This window comes from Indicator indicator, chromosome 3 (genome assembly GCF_027791375.1).
Source record: "Indicator indicator isolate 239-I01 chromosome 3, UM_Iind_1.1, whole genome shotgun sequence".
Lineage (NCBI taxonomy): Eukaryota > Metazoa > Chordata > Aves > Piciformes > Indicatoridae > Indicator > Indicator indicator.
Genome location: NC_072012.1, coordinates 7,442,772 through 7,465,948, shown reverse-complemented (window position 1 = coordinate 7,465,948; position 23,177 = coordinate 7,442,772). Strand labels below are relative to the sequence as shown.

At 37.7% G+C, this 23,177-nt stretch overlaps 1 protein-coding gene across 1 annotated transcript; it reads left to right on the top strand.

The window, feature by feature from the left end:
- Nucleotides 1-506: 506 nt before the first annotated feature.
- On the top strand, nucleotides 507-14,771 carry TTLL1 (TTL family tubulin polyglutamylase complex subunit L1). The gene is made up of 9 exons (XM_054399732.1): nucleotides 507-619; nucleotides 2,376-2,584; nucleotides 4,371-4,551; nucleotides 6,189-6,323; nucleotides 6,476-6,584; nucleotides 9,676-9,819; nucleotides 11,562-11,648; nucleotides 12,780-12,943; nucleotides 14,469-14,771. Exons 1-9 carry the CDS (start codon nucleotides 507-509, stop codon nucleotides 14,596-14,598), a joined length of 1,272 nt encoding a protein of 423 aa, XP_054255707.1. The 3' UTR covers nucleotides 14,599-14,771.
- Nucleotides 14,772-23,177: the final 8,406 nt, after the last annotated feature.

Sequence of the window (23,177 nt, the reverse complement as noted above, 5' to 3'; positions counted from 1 at the left end):
TGATAGACTATGTAAGGGTTTATTTTGGAATTGTTTTCTTCTACAGTCACTGAGTGATCTGCATGAAATCTCCTACTTCAAAACAAAGCAAAAAAAGTATATGCATGTAAGTCTTGCTTAGAAATAATAAAATACCTGTGCTTTACATTTGGTTTTGTAAACATTACCCTGTAACTGTAGTTATTTCTGTCATGAGTGTATTTAAGGGGAGACATGAGATGTGTGCCCATTCATGAAAGATGATTAGCTGGGCAGTGTGAAAGGTCCTTGTATCTAGAGTCTTTGTTTGCCTTTGTCCAGCTGATAAATACAGGGTTTCAGTCTGAATCTTAAGATATTATATTCCTTGATTTTAAATTTAATTTACTTCTGTCTTATTTATGTGAAGTGCTTTCTATATGCCACTTTTTCTTCTGCTTTGACTTTCCTGGCTTGTATTCTCCCCTGTTTTCAAATTCACATCTTCAAACTTTTCTTTACTGACAGGTTGATTCTGCTGTAGGATAATGGCAGGAAAAGTAAAGTGGGTAACTGACATTGAAAAATCTGTTCTAATAAACAACTTTGAAAAAAGAGGCTGGATTCAGGTGGCAGAAAATGAAGACTGGAATTTTTATTGGTAAGTACATTAAAAATACCAATTTCTAAATTTGTGAAGCATTTTAATATGTTCATAATATAACAAAATGCATATTGAAAAATGAAAGATATTGAAGTTCCTGGTTAACTTCAGTGCTCTTAAGAGTGTAATATGGTTTTGTGGCTTCTGTAATTCCTTAGGCTATTGCTGGTCTTCTGTTCAGATTTCCATTGGTAGATTCTTGTATCTGTGCAGGCCTGCTAAAGTCATTATGACTGTCAGGGTAGAAGGTCCCATCTGCATGGATCCACTCTGATCTCGTGTACCTTTACAGTTTGCCAGAGGTTTTGTCAAGGAGTGGAAAGTCAGCGACCTAGAGAGACACTGATCACTTCTTGGAATACTAACTGTAGAAATCCCAGAGGAAATGCTGTGCTCAATGGGGTTTGTTTTGAAATATTACACCTGATTATTTGAGATTTTTGTATGCAGTAAGTAGATTTTTTTTTTTCCTGTACTGCTGGAGGGGATTTGTGACCTGAGGGGAACCTTTGAACGTATCCTTTCTCAAATTTTTCTGAGAACATAAGCAAAGTAATGCAAGAGTACACAGTTCCAGTCTATGATAAATATTCTTTTATTAATGTAGTGGAAGCTTACCCTGTTACCAGAGTCCAGGCTCTTGTAATAAAGGCCTTGAGAACTGAACTTTCTTTCTCCTTCACGATAATGATTTATATGCAGACCAAATTATTCAGCATTTCAGTAATGAGAGTGAATGTGGAATTAAATGAAGATAATGGTGAAAGGAGGGGAGTAGTCTGTCTTGTTTGGCAGTTTTCTGAGACTATGAATGCTGTCCTGCAATGCAGCAATCTATTAATTGGCAGAAACAATAGTCTAAGTAAACCAAACAATTTATATTGTCCTTTTCAAGTATGACAGAATGGCAATTTGTGTTGCCAAATGTACCCTTTATGAACTGCTTACTTAAATGGGTAGGAATCCAGTAATCTGCTCATGTTCTAAAATGCAGTTTGGAGGGAGTGGATGAACAGGGCACACATGGAAAATGTTGTGTGACTGGTTTTGTTTAGGGGTTTTCTTTAGTTCCTGAAATGATAATGTAGAAGATAGATGGCATTCAGGAAATATTAATAAATTTCCAATGTAAGACATTTAATACAGAAAATTCCTAGTATATATAGCTCTTCTCTAACCTTCAGTGAAAAATCAAGTAGATAGCTGATTTGATCACCTGCCTCTAATCTGGCATTTACAGTTGTTTTTGGCAAGATCTCTGAATCATGCTTTTCAATTCATATGCTTGAAGTCCTTCACAATGTGCATAGTAAGGTAGTCAGTAGGAGGTTGTTTTTGTGGCTTTTTTTAAGAGCAAAGCTGAGTTCCCAGAGAGTGAAGTAACAGATTTAGAAAGATGCTTCTGAATCATTCAGGTATGCATCAGTCATTTTTCAGGCCCTGCTGAGGAGCTGACCTGACTGTCAACAAGCCAGAGTTCACTTAGGACCATGTCATTGTCTTCCTTTCCTCATTGTCTGCACCAATTTCAGTAGTAGTAGAGGGATCAATAAAACCTGTCAGGATTTCTTTGGTTTTGCTAATAAAGTTCAGGTTATGTTAGATTGCCACTGCAACAAAATATTACACTATAAAGAGAAATGAGAAAGGGAAAAGGTGAAGTGAGGGTAACAAAAAAATCCCCCAATCCAACTTTGTTTTCCTGAATTGTCTTTCTTGGGGGAAATCATGTGGTGTCTGCTTTTGCTTTCAGGATGAGTGTACAAACAATCAGAAATGTTTTCAGTGTGGAAACTGGTTACCGCCTCTCCGATGATCAAATTGTCAATCATTTCCCAAACCACTATGAGCTGACCAGAAAAGATTTGATGGTAAAGAATATCAAGCGATACAGGAAAGAGCTTGAGAAGGAAGGAAGTCCTCTTGCAGAAAAGGATGAAAATGGAAAATATATTTACTTGGGTATGTGATTCTCATTATAAGTGTCAATCTTTTTTCATATGTAGTCTTAAAATTCTTTTTTCCTATGACTTAGCTTTTCTGTGCATAAAGCACTGAGCCCCTGAAGTATTAGAACTTTGAAGTGACTATCCTGAAATGCTCTGTCCCTGTCAATAAATAAAGTACACTTTATCCTAGATTTGCTTGCTGCGTTCTGCAAACCTAACAGCCTTCCCTGCCTCTTTTCCTCCTTTTCCATCCCCTCAAGTCTGCCATTAAAGCATAAGAAAACACAAGCACAGAGGAAATGATAAAAATGGGAGTAGTGAGTACTTAGTATAAAAATACTGTAATAAAATATTATATTTTCAAAGCTTTCCACAAACCATACTTTGAAGGATAATGGCTATTATTTTGCAAATTCAGAGGAATTAGAGGAGATGCCACACATTCAGGATCTCTGTTGAAATTGGAGACAATGCAAGAATAAAAGATTGAACATTTTTGTTTCTCTGTCATACTACTGCAGCACTAGGGCCCAATTTCTCCACTGTATACTTGCTACTATTGAGCAGTATACAAGAGTGAGCACAAATCCAATTTGTGTGCACGGAAGTTTGGGTTAGACTTTGTTTTGTAATTAGTAAAGTCCTTAACGAAGAATGAACTTAACAGTGTGGGATGAAGCAACATTGGATGAAGTGATAATGAAATTATTAAGGGTGTAGAAATAGATTCTCAACTGGCTTTTTGTGGTTGTGAGGGGGAGTCTGCAGGAAGGGTTGGTTGTTTTGGGGTTTTTGTTGGTTTTGGTTTGTTTTTTAAATTATTTTGAAGATGCAAAATTGAGGGATTAAGATACTTTGCAATTAAAAGATTAATGGTGAAACCAAAGGGCCTTGGAACTTCATATGAAGCTGAGTGTCTTTAATTCAAAAGTGAAAAAAACATTATCTGAAAATCTTACAGTGGAGCAAAAGCTAAAATAAACCTTTGCAGGACAGAATTGAATGAACAAACTCTTCAGAGGAAAAATTTGGAGGAAGTTGTAGAACAAGTAAATGACTGCTAGAAAATAAAATTAAAAAACCCCACCATATACCGCACCTCCCCAAAACAACCAACTAACCAACCCAAAACCAAAACAAACCAACCAAAAGAGCCAACACCCACCCCACCTCCACCCCAAACCCCAAAAAACCAAACATATGTTGAGCTGATTTACATCTTGGGAAAGTGAAATGAAAGGACTGCCCATCTGTGTAAGAATGAAGCAGTTCTATCAGATTACCTTCACTTCCATCCATACAGAAGAAAGCGAGAACTTACGTTCTTTGGATTTCATTAAGCATGGTAATATTAATTGTGGGAGCAAATAAGAATGATCAATGGGAGTCACAGGGAAATAAAAATTACCACATCCATAGGGGAAGGAACATCAGCAGTGGCATTTTTGCATGTACAGAATGGTTAGTGGAGCAGTAAAACCTGACATAAAAAATTAAGAAAGTTTCAAGTTAAGTTGAAATGGTATATGATGCTCTAATCTCACAGCACATATACAGAAGAAAATGTATTCATGTGATTTAAATACTACTAATCTGCAGTTAGCAGCATGTAACACTTTGCAATTGTTTAAGTAAAAGTGAGAATTTAAATGAGATTAAAAGCAATGTGAGACTTAATGAAGGTGGATTGTGACAGACTGGAGAACTGAAAAGATGGACGTTTTTTAGTCTCTCTATCAATAACCTTATTGGATATGCTGTCCTTAATTGTACACCTTTTTGTTCTCCCCTTAACTCAGATTTTGTTCCTGTTACTTTCATGCTTCCTGCCGATTATAATCTCTTTGTGGAGGAATTCAGAAAAAATCCCTCCAGCACTTGGATCATGAAGCCTTGTGGCAAAGCTCAAGGAAAAGGAATATTTCTAATCAATAAACTCTCCCAAATTAAAAAGTGGTCTCGAGATAGCAAGACATCTTCGTAAGTTCCAAAAACAGAAAGCCTTTATTGTACTTTCCATAATGAGGTGAACCATGTTAACATGCCCGTTGTCTGATGCATGGGAAAAGTATTCCATTATTATTGCTTTGTCATTATATAGTTAGTTTTGAATTTAATCGCAGTTGTTATCTGACTTCCTCCTTCAAGCAGGTTTTCATATGATTTGGTTTGGTATGAGAAGGTACAAAGAAGTGTTTAATGAACTATTCTTTCAGAAATGTTATTAGGGGGAAAATTGCCCAAAAATAAATTGTTCTGTTCTATGGTATTAAATAACAGGAAGCAAGAGGAAAATATCTTCCTAAGAAATTTCAGTATTTAATTTATTTAATATATATGAAATATCTTTTAAAATTACTACAAAGAATGCATATATATGAAATATATATATTTTTCCATTTGGAGCACAAAATAAGACACCTCATGTTAGTGGTCTACCTCCTAATGGATGAAATAGGTTAGCAATTTTTGTTTTCCTTTGACTTGTAAAAGTTTTGATCACGCAACTAATTTTTTTTTCCATATTTGAATGTTATAAAGTGTCTTGCTGAATATTATTTGAGCCTTTTTATTTTCTGTTTGACTTGTTCTGTTTCTCACAGTCTGAATGTTATCTTAGCATTTCACAGTGGTTTGCAGTTGCACACCAAGCATGAATACAAATATTCCAGGAGTATAAGTAATTGACTAATGAAGCTAGTGCAGTAGGTAGTTTTTGCTTGTCTGAACCATGCCAAACTCTAAATGCTCTCCAAGGAAAAGAGTGGCTTGTAGAGCTGTGCTCTGAATGGTTTGGTCAGCTACCCAAACTGAGTTGAAACAGTTAATCGGTCTTAGTCATCTGTTTAGTGTTTTTAATTCTTTTGGTACCTAATGCCTGCTGCCAAGTGTGTTTTATTAACCAGTGTAAATTTATACGTTTTGTTGGTGAAAGATGCATGGTTTTAGTCAATCCAAAATTTGCAGAGTGAAGGAAAAGTACTTAGAAGATTATATTGTTGGAATTGTCACATTCTGCATCAAGAGGAATGTAGCCAGCAGGTCAAGGGAGGTGATTCTTCCCCTCTACTCCACTCTAGTGAGACCCCACCTGAGTACTGCATCCAGTTCTGGAGCGCCCCTATTACAGAAAAGATATGGATGTGCTGAAGCACGTCCAGAGGATGATCACAAGGCTGGAGCACCTCTGCTATGGAGACAGACTGAAAGAGTTGGGGTTATTCAGTATGGAGAAGAGACGGTTCTAAGGAGACCTTATTATGGCCTCCCAGTATCTTAAGGGGGCCTACAAAAAAGTTGTTGAGGGACTTTTTGAGAGTGTCAGGTAGTGATAGGACTAGAGGGAATGCAGCAAAACTAGAAGTGGGTAGATTCAGACTGGATGTTAGGAAGAAGTTCTTTACCATGAGGGTGGTGAAAGCCTGGAACAAGTTGCCCAGGGAGGTGGTAGAAGCCTCATCCTTGGATGTTTTTAAGGCCAGGCTGAATGTGGCTCTGAGCAACCAGATGTAATGTGAGGTGTCCCTGCCCATGGTAGGGGTGGTTGGAACTGGATGATCTTGGAGGTCCCTTCCAACCCTGACAATTCTGTGATTTCTGTGATTTGTGTTTTTCAGGTTTGTGTCTCAGTCCTCCAAAGAAGCCTATGTGATTTCTCTTTATATCAACAATCCATTACTTATTGGTGGAAAGAAATTTGATCTTCGTCTGTATGTTTTAGTATCTACCTATCGTCCACTGAGATGCTACATGTAAGATTGTATATATTTGTGTTTCACTTTGAGAGAACGTTTAATGTAGTCCAAATAATGCTGTGCTAGTTGCACACAGTAATTTAACATATACCTGGTATTTTTGGATGCTCTTTGCCTTTTTTTTTTTTTTTTTTTTTTTTGCATTTAAGGTATAAACTTGGATTTTGCCGATTTTGCACAGTAAAATATACACCAAGCACAAGTGAACTGGATAACATGTTTGTACACCTTACAAATGTTGCCATTCAGAAACATGGGGTAAGTGTACCGAGTTCTTAGGTGCTCTTTTGTAGCAAGAACGATTTTCTTAAATCTTTTCAAAAATGTGGAATGAAAAGGTTTTATTTGTCATACTCTTCACCATCTTGTGGTTAAAATACTTCAGCTTGAACTTAAACATGTTTTGGAAGACTGCAAATGGAAAGTATACAAGATAATGAGCTGCACCTCTGTAATAGGCCGTGATATCTTCAGTATTGACTTTCAGTAGTTGAAAGCAGGGGTTTTCTTCTTCAAGTCTCCTGTCATGTAATGCTAATATGCTCACTTAGCAATTAATTCTGTGACCAGTGAAATTGATGAAGCCTGGTTCCTGTGGGTTTGTATTTTATAACAGGACTTTAATACTGCTTTCCTGACCTCCCTTTCCCTCTTACATGCAGTTAATTCAGCTTTCCTATTTCTAGCACTTACCTACTGTCACAGTACTTACCAGCTTCTTCTTATGTTTCCACCACCCCTATCCTTATTCTCTGGGTAAGGGAATGTTGCAAGCTTGGAGATAAATGCTTGGTGCCTTGCCAGCTGGTGGCTTCCTCCTAACTGGACAGAGTTCTTTCTGCAGAACGGTTTTGTCCTGGAATTTGCTATTGACGTTCATGAAACATGGACATCTGATAGTTTTGACAGCACTTCCCTGAGTCATAACAGGCTGAAATTCACCAGTGGGAGGAAAGGCTAATGGGTCAGGGGTGACATGGACAGATGGGCATATACTAATCACTGACAAAGCCTGGTTTCTTCAGGGAATCCATTTGATGATGATGACTGTCCCTTTTGCCTTTTCAGCGGATGTCTGTGATTTATAAACCTTCCCTCTGCTACAGTAATTAAAACTCCATTGTCTCACTTCCTAATTGCATAGGGTTTATTTTAAGTGTATGGAAAATACATGTGTAGGTGCCTGTGCGTACACGTACACTCATGCATATATATTCATATGTGTGTACAGATACAATCACACACCAAATACATGTAGTGTACCTTGCAACCTTGCTAAACGTGCTTGTCTAATATTGTTCTGCAAGATGTGCCACATCTTGCAGAACTGCTTTTATCTGGATATTCCTGTCACAACATGAATTATAAATGTCACTTATGGTGGTAGTTATAGACCAAGGTAAGTGTCAAAATATGGCAGTTTTCAGTACTACAAACATTGTCTTCATAAGGGGATGATTTGTGAAGTGCTTCAGAGACATTATGGTTTGAGAGGGTGCACTGATAAATAGTTCTGGTGAAAGCAGATCCCCTATAGCTTACAGCATAAATCATGGTGCTGTTGCTAGTGAAGAGGTGAGGCATATGATATGTTGCTTATTCCATTATTATGTACCCGTTCATCTTCTCTACCAGTTAAAGAATGGCCTTCAAGGTATATCCTAAATAAAAGTAGAAAGTAGTGGTGAGGTCACTTGGAGAGTAAGAAAGACAACAGAAATGAGTATAGAAGTAGCAGCTTGAAAATATGGAGTCATTGCTACAGTATGTGAAAAACTTTTCTAAATTCTGAACCTCTAATATCTGTTGATTTTTGCAGAAAGAGGCAAGAGAAGTTTAATTTAAAGCCATTCTGTCTATCCTATCTGTTTTAAATGTCTGTATCTTTGGAGGCATTTAAGCTGTATACTCTTAGAAGAATCCAATTAGAACTGTCAAGTAATTTATCGAAATGATAATGAAGAAAAAACTCCTTGAGTTCTAACTCTGAATCTCCACTTTAAGCCCTATGTGAACCATAGAATTTCAGTGTTTGTACCCTACAAATATCCCTAATTTGAAAAGTGTCAGTATAGGGGAGAAGGAAAGAGTAAAATGAAGGAAGGAGAGTAAGTCGCTATATCCATTGTAATGTTTGTGCTCCAAACGTTATTCACTGCCTGTGTAATACAAACAAAACAACAGTGCTGCTTCTGCTTTTTTCAGTTAGTGATCTTCTTTGTAGCCTGCAATGTTCAACATTTTTAATTAAACTGCTGCAGTTGCGTAAAGCTCTACACAGTTGTAGTCTATTTTGATTTGATTACTTGTTTGGAAATGCAGACGGTTGAGACTTTGATCTCTGTTCCCTTGCTGGAATCTAGTCTCAAGACATGTTTTTCCATGCAGCAAGTCCTGAGAACCACATTTCAGATCTTTATTTGTACGGTCCAGTTTTCCAAATTTACTAAAGGGGAGAGTTGTAGAAAAAAAATCCTTGCCTTGAAGGATGGCATATTTTGTTCCTCTGAGAACTTTCTTCTGTACTAAGCATTGTGTTTGTAGCAGGTATCTAATCCTTAGAAGTGCTCTGAGGAGAGCTTTTTTAAAGGGACAAACCATTTGTGTTGAGAGTTACTTGCCGGCTCAGCGTGTGTCTTTGCATCAGTAAGAGTACAATTAGCTTGATCTTGTCTTTCCATGTAAAGAGAATGTAGTGCAGAGCTTTGATAGCTTCTGAAAAGACAAATAAGGTGAATTCCTTTCTTCCCCTGTTCTGTTTCAGTAGCACTTAGTGGGTTTCCTAGATCAAAATACTGACTTGGTTGAAAAATAATTCAGTGGTCATTTCACTGTGTTCTTGAATCTAAGTTTTATCAGTATCACCATTAGGAAGATACAGCATTTACCTTTTGGAAAACAAGCAAGTCTCATTTTAAATTAATAAACACAGGTAAGCACTTTAAAGGACTGCATTTTAAAACTACTAACATCAGTGAAATTTAGCTATTGCTAACTTAATTATTTCTCCCTTATCCCTAGAGGAGGAAAAAGTTCAATTCTTTCACATTTTAAAATGTATATATCCAAATCATAATTTATATTTTACTGTAAAACTGTCCAAGTACCAGTTGTTTTTTATCTTCTAAGAAAGATTTATTACATGATTTGCAATGTGCGACATAAACATATACAGCTGTAATAAAAAGTTGTTTATATAGAGGGCAGTTCAAAGTAAAGCTGAAGTCTTCATAAAGCTGTAAAACAGAGTAAACCCAATTTGCTGAGTTTGTTTTTAGAGCATCTGTGTGTGAATGAAACAAAGCTGCTTAACAAAAGCTTAGACTGAACGAACTCCTTAACTCTTCAGGATGATTACAATCATATCCATGGAGGCAAGTGGACAGTGAGTAACTTACGCCTGTATCTGGAGAGCACCCGTGGAAAGGAAGTCACAAACAAATTATTTGATGAAATTCACTGGATAATTGTGCAGTCACTGAAGGCTGTTGCGGTGAGTACTGTTCCTGGAATGCTGCCAGTGATAGCATTACAGCTGCAGGCTTCTCATAACCATGAAAGTAAGCTTGCCATCAAAACTCTTAAAATCTGGTTTCTTCTATTTGAGTGATGGTGTTGATGCTGATTTCTGCAATTCTGTTGTTGCTAGATTTCTCCAAGCTGACGGAACTTGAATCCTGGGGTGGGTGGGAGCACTATCTGTGTGTATTGAAGTAGAAGAATCTCTTTCCTTGAGGGCTCAGTGAACTACTTGATATAACTTCATACTGCCCTTGTGAATAGCATGAAGTGCTGCCAAGGTGCATGACGTCATTTCAGCAATAACAAACATGCCAAAGGAAATATAGCTCTAGGGGACAACTTATCATAGAAAATGTAGGACTATTAGTTCAGCATAGTTACATAACTTACTTTCACCTCTTCGGTACCTGGGTCACATTGTTACTGTGAACTGTTATTAAAAACCCCCAAACAACCAAAACTAGCAACCAGTCCTTTACTTAAGTAACTTATTAGTGTTTAAGTTATATTCCATGATTACACTAGAGAGCAAGTATCACTCTGTGTTATCACACATGGGGTAACTGAATAGCTTCCTGGTGCTAAGGACTGCCCTGTTCCCAAGTGCATGGTCCTGTCATCTCTTTTGAGTTAGTCCTGGCACTGTCATGAGCTGAAGCAGCTCACTTGCTTTATTAATGGTTAGTGTTCTGCTGAATCACCTCACTGAAGGACCAGGTGAACATCAGAATCAGCACAAGAAGGAGGAACAAGGTCTTGAAGCTAGAATCTGTGCCAATTAGGGAAGCATGGCTCAATTCAGCCTCTACTGTGCCGTCATATTTGAAACCAGATGTCAGAAGAAAAGGGATTTAATCCAAATGTTAGCAGAACCTTAGAAGAGAAAAACTGTTGAGAATTATTCAGAATGAAGTGTTTTGGTCTTTTATCCTTCTGACAACGACAAATGTAATGAGAGATGCTTGTTTCTCCATCCCCCTTACGCCCCCTGAAAGACTAAAAAACTTTTAGAAGTAGTCTAGGGCAAAATATCTCACTAACCTGCTACAAAGGTTTATTTAAAAGATCTGATGAAATTTGCATAGAAGAAAAGTCTTACCATGCAGACTGCAAATGTTTAGCAGATGCTGGAAGACTGTTGATTCCCTGGAGAGTGTGCATGTAAGCACAACTTGGTCCCTGGTCTCTCTTGGCTTTCAGTATCATAGCTGCCTTGAGGTAATTATAATTTTTAAGTGTAACTGGTAATTGACCTCAAGTTTCTGCATAGTTATTGTAGTATAATGGAAGAAATGTCTTTGAAGAGGTCTCCTTTTTCTGAAGTTTAAAGAATTCAGTGATGTGAAGCTGTAAATTTTAAAACTTCCTGATTTCTCTTCATGCCGGCTTTAACTGTTGTTACTAATTTTGCAAAATATGAAAACACTTAAATTTTCACACTGGAAACATAATGGACAATTAATGTAACCCAGCACTTAGCATTAATGCTATAGTTATTATTGGAAAAAAGAGGTAATCCTGAATTTATTAGTTACCAAGCTTGTATTAGAGTTACAACACATAAAACTGTTGTAGAAGATGAATAATTTAATCACATTTATGATTTCTAGCAAGCAAAGTGCATAGTAAGATTACTAAATTGATGGTTTTAATATTAATTTTAATTCTTCATTCAAATTAATTTTAACTGTTGATTTTGTTGTCTTTTTTCAGCCTGTAATGAATAATGATAAACACTGCTTTGAGTGTTACGGATATGACATTATCATTGATGACAAGCTTAAACCATGGTTAATTGAGGTAAAGTTACATAAAATACGGGACAAAAAAAACTTCCCTCTCGTTTCACAGAATAAAACTAAGTAGGTTTCAGTGTAGTCTTTCCTCTTTTGAAACGATATATTGTATTCCTCAGGAAAGCAAATTAAGACAAATTTTGAAAAGCAAAAGATCCGTATGTTGACCAAGCTAACGTGTGCTTTTGTTTCCTGTTTGTTTGGTGATTCTGTTTGCTTGTGGATTTCTGTTTTGTCTTTTAAACCCAGGGCATCCATACAACTGGACTTCAGAGGCAATCTGAATGTTAACAGCCCTATTAATACTGTATCAGGAGCTGGAAAATTTGCATTGACTCTGTGGAGTGTGACATCAAACTTAAGTTTTAAATGCTGTTGTGGCCTTAATGTTGCAGGTTGAGAGGAAAGAAAAGAGGCACAAAAAACATAATTGAGATACTTGGAAGTTTTTTTTTTTCCCTCATAGATTTCTGTTCAGTGTATTGACCTTGAATCTGTTATGTTCAACGTAAATTTTATCCAACCCTCTTCCTTCTCAGTCTAATCGAAAGTGAAAGATCCAAGGTAAATGGACTTTATAAAAGAAAAACAGTATCAGTTTATTGTTCTGATACCACTTCTCCATTATAAATGTGGAAGACGAAATGTTTGACTTACCCCAGTTGTAACTAAAACAAGATGCAATGTAGTGCTTTGAATAGAGAGCATGTATGTGTTTCTCCAGCTCACAGTTTAACAGAGGAGAACTCAGAATAAGAACGTAAATATATACAGATTCCAGTATATAACATCTGTTGGATTGAATCAGGCAAATTGTAAGCATTGAAATTCTGGGGTTTTGTATCCCTGTAAGCTTAAAAAATTAAACAAAAATCTATGTCTGATTCATTCTGCTGACTCTAGTCTCAGCAAAAAGTTTCGGGCTGACACTGCAGATGTTTAGTGGTGTGCTTTTGTTTTTAAGGAAAAAGAAAAATGCCCAGTGGGGGATTCCTTCCAGTGAAAGATGTGCTTTGAGAAACTGGGTCTTAGTTTCCCAAACTGTACAATATAATCATCACACATGCTGTTTGGAGAACTATTATACCACTGAAAAAAAAATAAATTGATGCTGACTTTTTTTCCTCTTTTGTAGGTTAATGCTTCCCCTTCTCTTACTTCGAGTACTGCTAATGATCGCATCTTGAAGTATAATCTTATTAATGACACACTTAACATTGCTGTGCCTAATGGGGAAATTCCTGACTGTAAATGGAATAAATCTCCACCAAAGGAGGTTCTTGGCAATTATGAAGTCTTGTAAGTTTTATCAGTGTTCTCTATAAATACAGATGGTTTTGAGTCACATCACTTTTCTTTAGTGTGTGCTGTAGACCACACAGATAAAGTGATCTTCATTCTAATATGAGAAATGGGCAACAAAGTAGCACTTTGGCTTTTTAGAGCTGCAATAGCGAAGTTAGAGGTGGGAGTGTATTAAAATAGGGATGCTGTGCCTCCTCTCTAGAAGGAATGGTACTTGTCTGATAAGCCCCTGCCTGCACTGTCTGACAATCCAGCAGCTAGACTGGAGGGATAGAGGCAAAGACAAAGTGTGTCTTCTACATGTGTAAAACTTATATTGAGTGTAATATACAGGTGGTGGTTAAATTGATATAATAGCTATTGATACAAATTTTCCTCAGATCATAGAAATCATGCCTCTTGACTCCTCACAATAATGAGTTCTTAGATAATTTTTTAATTCTCAAATCTGTATTACAGAGAGAGAAAAGAAGAAAACAGATCTTTATTGGAGTGTCTTGGAGGGTGTGTCTAGGATTGATTGGTCTTCTTCAGAGGAACACTGATTTAAATACCATATTGATAACACATTTTCTCATATTTTTGAGCAAATGTTCAGATGGGCTCTCTAGCACTAGTGGTACAATTGTTCAGTATGTGAGGAATGTGATTTTGTATGTAGTTGATTCACTAGTTCTTGCTGATCTTAAATACTCTTTCTATGGACTAGTAAGGACAGTTAGATATATGTGTTGGCTGAATTAGGATTCAAGCTGTAATGAATGTTGAATACTTGGTAGCCATGCTACCAGCTATACAATAGTGTAATTGAGTACATATTACAGCTGTTCTACAAAATATTGTGGTATTATCTTTAGAGAATTGTAATTTTGCATCTATAGCAAATTTCTGCTTGGGATTTGCCTAGTAGCTGAGAAGTTGATATATACTGAGGTTATCTGAGGTCATAATGGTCTTAGACTAATTTAAAGAACTATTTTGTCACTGTGGTTAAGTGTTACAAAATAGATGTCATCAAATATATTTAATTTAAGCACATAATTGTTTGTTCATCTCATTCTTTCCCTACTCACTCTCTGATGCAGCAGCAGAGTGTTTTGACACTGTAGCTAACAATCCTCTGTGGAAGCAACAGCTTAAGACTTTATTAAAGTGCCAGAGGTCTAACATGCCTGCTTAACCACAGACCTATGTGGTGAGGAGAAATACAGAAGTACATGGGAAATGTTACAAGCATTCAATTTCACAAAATCAGGAGTTTAACTAAAGCTGCCAATTTCTTTGATTCTTTCAAAAGCTGCTGCAGATATTTCAATAGATCTGTGTTGTAACAACATGTGGTAGTATACTTCCTTGAATAATAGTTGTATATCGAACTATGCATGTCTAAACCTGCATGTAGAGCAGCTTGTATTAAATATCAGTGCTGGATATCAAACAAAATAGAATGTTCAGGCCCCACTCTTGTTTGTGCAGTGAATATGAGGACAAGGCATTGAAGGGGTTGTCTTGTTTTCAGATACGATGAAGAGATGGCACAAAGTGATGGGCACGATCGTGAATTACGAAGCCGTTCTGGGCAGTCCACTGGAGTAAAAGGAAATCGTGCAAGAGATTCAGGAAAGCCTGTATTGACCACCTGGAAGTGATAAGAGAAAAAGCAGCTGCAGTCTTGGTAGGAAGACATCATGAACAAAAATGTACTTCTTAAATAGATTCCTCTATTTTGCTGCATTGCATGTGGGAAATACTAAAAGAGGATAGTACAACCTTTGAGAAGAAGCGAAATAAACACTCTAAACCCAAGACCTTTACTAGACATGCACTGACACTTGATGATTATTACTATAATATGTATAATATGTATATCTTTTGAAATACTTGTGTATATATATACACTTTGTATAAACTAATATTAAGACATTTCTTTATAAAAATGACAATTTAAAATATGCATTTTGAAAGAGCCCCCTTGCTGTTCCATATATAATTTATTTCCTACATTAGCCTATCCCTCGCTCCCTTTAGTAAATGAGCTGTGGTTTCTGTAAAAGGGTGGAAGTGTTGCTTAGTGGTGGTTAGTATTGTCACAATGATGTTTCAGATTCTTGCTATTGAAGAAGAGCAACGAGAAAAAACAGCAAACATGGACTCAAGGCTATTGAGAGTTAATTTAGCTAATGATTTATAATGATTTACAATGATTTATGTTATTATGAAATTGAAAGGTAGCTTTATGCGTGCTGAGGGTTGGAGGGTTTTTTGTTTTCTTGAAGTCTTTTGAGCTGCTAACTCAGAAAATTTCATGGACTGAAGGAGTGTTTCAAATGGTATATTTATGCACTATTTCATTACCCATTAATTTTTGTTTCAAGATAAAAGACAAAACAACTGCATACCGTAATAAATCTCATTGCTTGAAGCCAAGAATAAATCCTTATTTGCATCTTTGTTTCATGTATTTATGCATGTATAAGTACAATATCCATATAGTTTTGTGTATTTTGCGTGCACCGTAAAAAAATCTTGTTGCACATGGTAAGTTATTTTTGGTAGCTTTGATAACAAAAGTTGTGGTCATTAGCTGCCAAAGTGTGTAGAGCAAAAGTTAAAAATGGGTATTTCAGTCTTCTAACAGCATAGCATATAAATAAACTACTTGAGTCTGTGATTGGCCATTGCTTCCCCTTGCGTTTCCACCAGTTACTGGTTGATTATTTATAAATGTTAATGTGCAGTTCTGATTGTCTTTAATCTCCTTCCTCCCCCTCCCTTTGTTTTCTTTGATGGTGGAATATTTTGAAGAGAATGATCATAGAATTATTAAGGTTGGAAAAGACCTTTAAGATATATTGAGTCCAAACGTAACCTAGGGATGGCAACTCCACCACCTCTCTGGGCAGCCTGTTCCAAACCAACAAAAAACCTCTGGTAGGAATCTTTGACAATGTAATACTTAATCTTAGAACTAGAATTTAGATTTCAAATCTTGCTGTTGCATTTTACACAGTTAGATCTTTAACAAATGTATTGCTAGATAATTTATCCTGCTGTCCCACACGTGAATTCAGTAATGCAGTATTCTGTAGCATGAGAAGTCAAAGAGACTGCAGGTACGGTGACCCTCTCTTCCTGATTTCATTCCACTTTCTTTTAAAAACAATGGATTAGTGATTAGGTACCTCTCCTTTCTGGAGAGGTCAAAGTTTGAAGACCGAACTGTTTTCACTATCTATGCAAAGGGAGTTTTAAGGAACAACATTGAAATAATGTGAAATGCTAGATAACCAAAACTGGCTTTCCAATTCTTAGTAACAAACAACCATAAGCAAGCAAGCAGTCTTCCTTCTCTATGAAGAACTTGAGGTCTCATGTACATAAGTGAAATGTTCTTGAGAAACTCAAAATGAGGGACTTCTGTTGGTATGTAATATAAAATCTCCCCCTGTAAGACCTGTTGAAAAACACAATCATTCTCTGAAGGAATTCGATTAAGGAAAGGATCATTTTCTGTGTTAGGTGGAATGAGAGTTTGCTCCGTGCATGAAGCAGCTTGTCTGCAGACTCAGAAACAGGGGGATGACAAAGAAACAAAAGCAGTCATAGCTAATAGTTCTGGGGGAGGAGGAGCGTAGTATGTGGATACCATCCTGTGAGATGCTTGTTTGTACATGGCCTTGAAAGGCAAGAGTGAAAAATCTGGTAAGGAGAAAGAGAAACTGGAAATTAAAACTTGCAATTGCGTGCTTAGGAATAAAATCTTTAACTTTTCACTTCTTGTGTCCTTAACCAAATCTATTGCTGTAGCAGGAGAGAACTAGTACAAATCAGTGTACAAACTGATAACTGCTTGGGGCATGCTCTGCTATCAGCTGGAACTGTGGTGATTAGAGAGACGTATGCTGTTTGGGGTGTGCGTCTACTCTAGGAGTTAAGGAGAATTGACTAAAGGTGTAATAAAAGATGTTGAACCTAGTGTGGATGCTGTCATTCAAAGGTAAGGTAGTTCTTTTTGTGGAATACAGTTTTCCGAAAGTTTAAAGACTGTTTTTACCTCTGACCAAAAGGACGTAAGTGAGCTTAAATCTGAATGACTACAAGAAGACAAGATCTTAGTTCTGTGTACCTAACTGTGGCCCTAGGCCAGTCATCATCCAAATGTATCTAATTGTAGGATAAATAAATTGTTTTGGCTTTTAGTGCAGCAAAATAAATCAGAAACAGGAGTTCTCAAAAGTTCTGACTTTGACTAGTGTAATAACTTGCCAGGCAAAGCTAAAATAAATGCACATCTCAGTCTCCAAATACTGTTCTTCATATGCTCCAGTGGTTGCTGGCATAAGGACAGTGTTGTATGAAGAATTATAGAGACAACCTCTCAACAGCTATGAGAATTGTTATAATGACATCAGTGTAGAAGGAGCTTATTGCTAGAGTCGAATAGTGGGGCTTGCTTCCTGGGCACTAACCTTTCTTCCTATTAATTCTTTGACATGGAAGGAATTAATGAGATTCCCACAGAATAGCTTCTTTATATGGCTTTCAGAACCTAATTAGAATAAAATAAACAGTATTATCCCTAAACCTACTTTGTTGCTGTTAGCTTTACAATAAAACTTCTGCCTAAAATGTCCTCATCTTCTGATTCACTTCCTGCTATAAACTAAGCAAAACAATAGACATTTCAAAGCAGATATATAGCCCTGGTTCTCAACAGCAGAACATGTCAGGCAGAGCTCGTTTATCTCTAGTAAAGGAAGGGCTTTACTCTGTTGTTATAAACTAGTGCTGTTTCTGAAGCAGCTGGAGAATAAATCTGATGAAGAGTGACTGAAGGAGCTGGGGCTATTTAATTTGAAAAAGAGGAGGCTGAGGGATGACCTCACGTCTCTCTAGAACTACCTGAAAGGACGTTGTGGAGAAGTTGGTGCTGGTCTTTTCTCACAGTTAATTAGCAATAGAACAAGAGAGAACGGCCTCAAAGCTGCTACAAGGAAGGTTTAGACTGGACATTAGGAAGACTTTTTTTCAAAGAAAGGGTGGTCAGGCATTGGAATGTGCTGCCCAGGGAAGTTGTTGAGTTACCAATCCTGAATGTGTTTGAAGGTTGTGGAGCTGTGGTGCTTGGGGATGTGGTTTAGGAGTGAACTTTGTAGAGTAGGATTATCGGTTGGGCTTTTCCAACCTGAATGGTTCTGTGATTCTGTACTGTTCAGTTTACTTAGGTGGAAAAACCAGAAGGCAACATAGATTTTGTGCCCGCTTCCTGAAAATAGCTTACTCAAGCCTTTGGGTCAGTGGGGGTGACTCTGCTCCATCTGCTGCATAGGTGTCAAAGTATAGCACTGGTGTCCATAGCTAGTTATGCTAACCTGAAGGGGTATAGCTGTATATATATCTAGGAAAAGCTAACTTTAGCCAGAATTTTCTTAAAAAAATTATAACCAAGAGGAAATAGGAACATAAATTAGTATCTTGGAAAAAAATGTTTTTACTGAATAGCAGGAAGTTCTTTGCACTAGACTGTATTTTTCCACCTCTTTTTAAAAGTTCCCTGCAGAGCTTATGCAAGTTTAAAGTCAGAATTTTCCTAGTAGTAATAATGATACTGAGATTTCTCTACCCTTGACAGAATCCTCTATGTCTTAATTACTCTTGGATTTTGTACCTATTAAAAGCATACCATTCAAATCCGAGATAATTGTAGACAATTGTTGTAAAATAAAAGTTTGGACAAAAACCCTAATGTGAAAAAGGAGGAGATAGTAAAGAATACTTCAGACAAGAATGTCTTCGATGTCGAAAGTTCATTCCCAGTGAAAGGTGGGCAGTGAAATGGTGAAAGTGATTTGAGTAGAATTAAATTTAATATTGTGAAATTGTCTGTCACTGGTTGGCATATATGGCATTACATTTGCAACCAAAATACTGTTCAGGATGTAGATTTAAAGTGTAAATAATTGTATATAACACCTAGGCTTCAGAAAGCTGGAGAGAAATGTTCTGAAAAGAACTGCAAGAGTAAAACCAACACATATAAAATTTGCACTGATTGAAGCCAAGAAAATTTCTTCACAGAAAAGTCTTAGTGCTTAAAAGGACACAGAATTTCTGAGAACAGCAGAAGACACAAGAACCATATTTAAAAATAGATTGTGATAAAGTAAAAATAACCGTGGGATACTAATCAAAAATGAGAGGAATTTTTTTTTTTTTAATTTGTATTATTTTTCAGAAACTTCCTGTCCTGTTCCTAACAGTCTAAATCAAATGCTCACCCGTGGGGGTGTGTAGGCTGTTAGCCTTTCTTGTAAGCAAAAAAGGTTGAGATCTTTCTCAGGATGTCATATCCTGAATATGAGTGGAAATGTTCAGAAAACGACTCAGTGCTAATATGTAGGAAAAAAATATCAAACTCCTAAAATCAAAACAATGAATACATTAAAGTGTGATTCACTAAATCAGTAAATTATTTATGGCATCATAATGGTGTCATCATGCCGGGATGTTGCATAACTGATGATAATTAGACCACTAATCCCTTTTAATTCACTACAGGAAAAACTGAAGGTTTGAATATGCATAAAGATAATTTACATTTTATAACTTGAAAAAGCCAGTACTTTATTAACCACCTAGGTATATTTCCCCAAGCATTTTTTCAAGTGCAGATATGTATTTATTCAGTGCATGTCGCCTCAAGCCTATATATATATTTATATATACATTAAACTGTGTTACTATAAGTAATGAAGTCAGATTACTGCACCAATCCCAATGCAGGTGAATTCTACTTTTGCCTGTAGAGATAATTCACAGGAAGGTCAAATAGTGTTGAGTCAAAAAGTAGACTAAGCCCTGATAATGTTGCTTCCAAATGGTTTCAAATGGGAATCACTTGGAAAAGGGTCAAAAAATTTAGAATTGAAAAAAATTTCTATAATTCTGATAGCTGTTATTGTCTTATTAGCTTCCAAATGTGTCTAAGCATTTTTTCTCTGCATATAAAAAGCATAGACAAGATCTTGCAACCAGAAGAGAATATTCAGCAGCTTGGAAATACTATTCGCTAAAGTGGTGTCTTGAGAAACCTCCAAATATTAAGTTAAAATGTTCCTATAAATTGTCTTTTGCTGAACTTTCTTTTTTCCTGTTGATAGTCCTGCCTTTAGCTCTTTAAAATTACAATTTAATAACATTTTAAAAGATGGTAATAGAGTTATAAAGGTGTTTAAGTGAAAAGTTGGAAAATAATAGATATTTCTAAAGTTATATTAGAATCTGAGTCCAGTTGTTAGTACAAAAATGTGCATCTGATTAATTTCTGATCATCCTGCATAACCTTGGAAGGCAGAAAAAGTTTAAGTTCTGTATGAAGAGGACTACCAAAGCAACACAACTATGAAACAAGGGCTAAATTTACTGCACATTTGTGTGTGTATGTATATATAAAATATATATAGTATAGGGAAAATACAGATGTTAATAAATCTGTGTGTAAATATAGTAATAAAATACAGACAAGGTATGATGATACACATGATGGTATAAGTAATATATAAAATGTATAATCAGTACAGTGGTCTAGCAACAACCATGCACAGCAGTAGCTGATTTGAAGAATGAGACACTATTTTCCTTGTCATTAAAAGACTGACAGTGTATGGAGCCAGGCTCAGGGCCTGATCACAATGCCATGTAACACTCTAGGCTTGGGGAACAGTGGCTGGAAAGCTGCCCAGCAGAGATTGACAGCCAGCAGCACATGAGCCAGTGTGTGCCCAGGTGGCCAAGGCTAACAGCATCCTGGCCTGTATCAGGAATAGTGTGGCCAGCAGGACAAGAAAGGTGATTGTCCCCTTAGCACTGGTGAGGCCGCGCCATGAGTTGGGACCCCTCACTACAAGAAAGACATTAAATTGATAGAGTGGTTTCAGAGAAAAGCGATGAAGCTGGTGAAGGGTCTGGAGAACAGGTCTGGTGAGGAGTGGCTGAGGGAAGAGGGGTTGTTCAGTCCAGAGAAAAGGAGGCTGAATACTTTCTCACTCTTTACAACTACCTGAAAGGAGGTGGGGGGTTGGTCTCTTCTGCCTACTAACAAGTGATAGAATGAGAGGAAGTGGCCTCAAGTTGCACCAGGGGAGGTTTAGATTGGATATTAGAAGAAAATGGTTTCGCTGAAAGGATTCTCAAACACTGGAATGGTCTCCCCTGTGAGATAGTTGAATCCCCATCTCTAGGACGTATGCAAAGGAGGCAGAGATGTTGTGTTAAGGATCATGGCTTAGCAGCAGACATGATAGAATCAGATAATGGTTGGACTTGATGATCTTGAAGGTCTCTTCCAACCAAAATGATTCTTTGAGTCTATGATAACAATATCTTTTGCTACATTTACAGTCACCGTACCCACACTGGCCTAATGTAACAATGTGAGCCCTGGTTTTCACAGGCAGTAGCATATTTCTGATGGTCTGTTTTTGTGCACAGTGAAGTGATTTTTTTGGAGCACAAAGTGATAATCAACTCTGCATGGAATAGTTGGGGGGTTTTGTGCCAGTCTACCACCAGTTTACCAGCTGCAGGTTGAACTTCTGTTCTCTGCTGAAATGGAATTCTCTTTCATTACAGTATGAACTTAGTTCTACCAGGGAGTCCTATGATTTGCAGTGAATTCCTGCTCTGTTTCTTCAATCTTTGAACAAGTTTGAGCATTATTTGACCATACAAAGAGATGAATGACGGTTTTGATGCTGAATTTGAAGAAAGTCAATGTGTTCTGGCAGGGAGGACTTCCAGCTTTGACAATGCTCTAGGCAAAACAGAAGTTTGATTCGTGTCCATGCAGAAAAAGCTCTATTTACAATTATATGTATCCTTTGTAATCTCCTGTAAAGAGAAGATGGTTTATGCAAAACTTCATCTCATATTAAATGAGACTGTGGGGAAAATTAAAGCACATCTATGGTCAGAAGTATGAGATGAAACAAATGTCAAAATTCCTCCTCCTCAACCGAGGAGAGAGAAGAAAATGAAATTAGGGGGGAAATCATGTTAAAGCTTAGAAAGCTTACCAACCTGACCAAATTTAACAGTAATGTTAATTGCACTTAATTCAATTCAGTGTCTCAAGGACATTTCTTCAGAGGGTAAAATTTACCCCAGTGCTGTGGTCTTGCAGTCCTGCTGAGCTAATTAAATTCCCAGTGAACTTAAAACACACACTTATGAGTATGGGGAGACTTGGCATCTCTGCTGATTATATGCACACTTGCTTAAGAAATGTGGCCAAGGGCAAAGTCGTCTTGGGACTGTTTTGCAGATCTACCCAGTCATCCAGAGCTCTTGCTGTCCTCACACCAGGCTGCTTTCCAGAACAATGCCGCAGGCAGATCAGTGATGAGAAGGGCAGGTGGGGAGTAAATGCTGAAACTAGCGGTGGAGAAGGCAAAGGCTGAAGGGACGAAGTAGGGTTAGTGTGATGGCTGCTGCTTGGAACTTGAAATAACCTTCTAAAACAAGTCTGAAGGATAGGTAGGCAAAGGCTGAGATAACATTTCCGCCTGTAATACTATTCAGGTATCGCGTCCCTCCGTGCAGAGGAGTTTCACCTGTTCAGCGACATTCTGTGTAAAGGCTGCTCTGTTGCTGAGCCACCTCCGTCTCAAGGCGGCTGTCAGCCAGGCCCCCCGAGCCCTGCGCTGCCTCCCCGCCACAAGACGCGGCCTCAGCTGACAGCCAGGAGCCAGAGGAGAGGTGTCATAGATGCAGCACCAGCACTGCCGCATTGTGATGTTAGAGGGCACTGCCTTAACGCGGCGGGACCCGAGGGAAGTTAAAATCTTCACCACTGTCAGGCGTTAAAAAGTCCTTGTCACATTTCGGGAGCTCGGTCCAGTTCCGCTTCGGGAAACAACACCTGCTCGTCCGCGGTCCCATACAGCGGAAACGGGACGTAAGCGCGGTGTTTTTATTGGCGTAAAGGGAATCCTGCCACGTTCCGCAACGTTGCTGTCAGTGGTTTCCGACCATGGAAATTACCTATCTAACCGGACACGACGGCTGCCCTCTCGCCAGGCCGGTCGGGACAATGTAGCAGACTGGCGCCGCCGAGCGCAACGGCCAGAGCCCCCACAAGAGCTGCCCCCCGAGCAGGAGGCTGGACCTGCAGGACTGGCACAGAGGCGCTCCTCGGTGCTAGCAGCCTCCGACAGCCGCTGAAGGAACT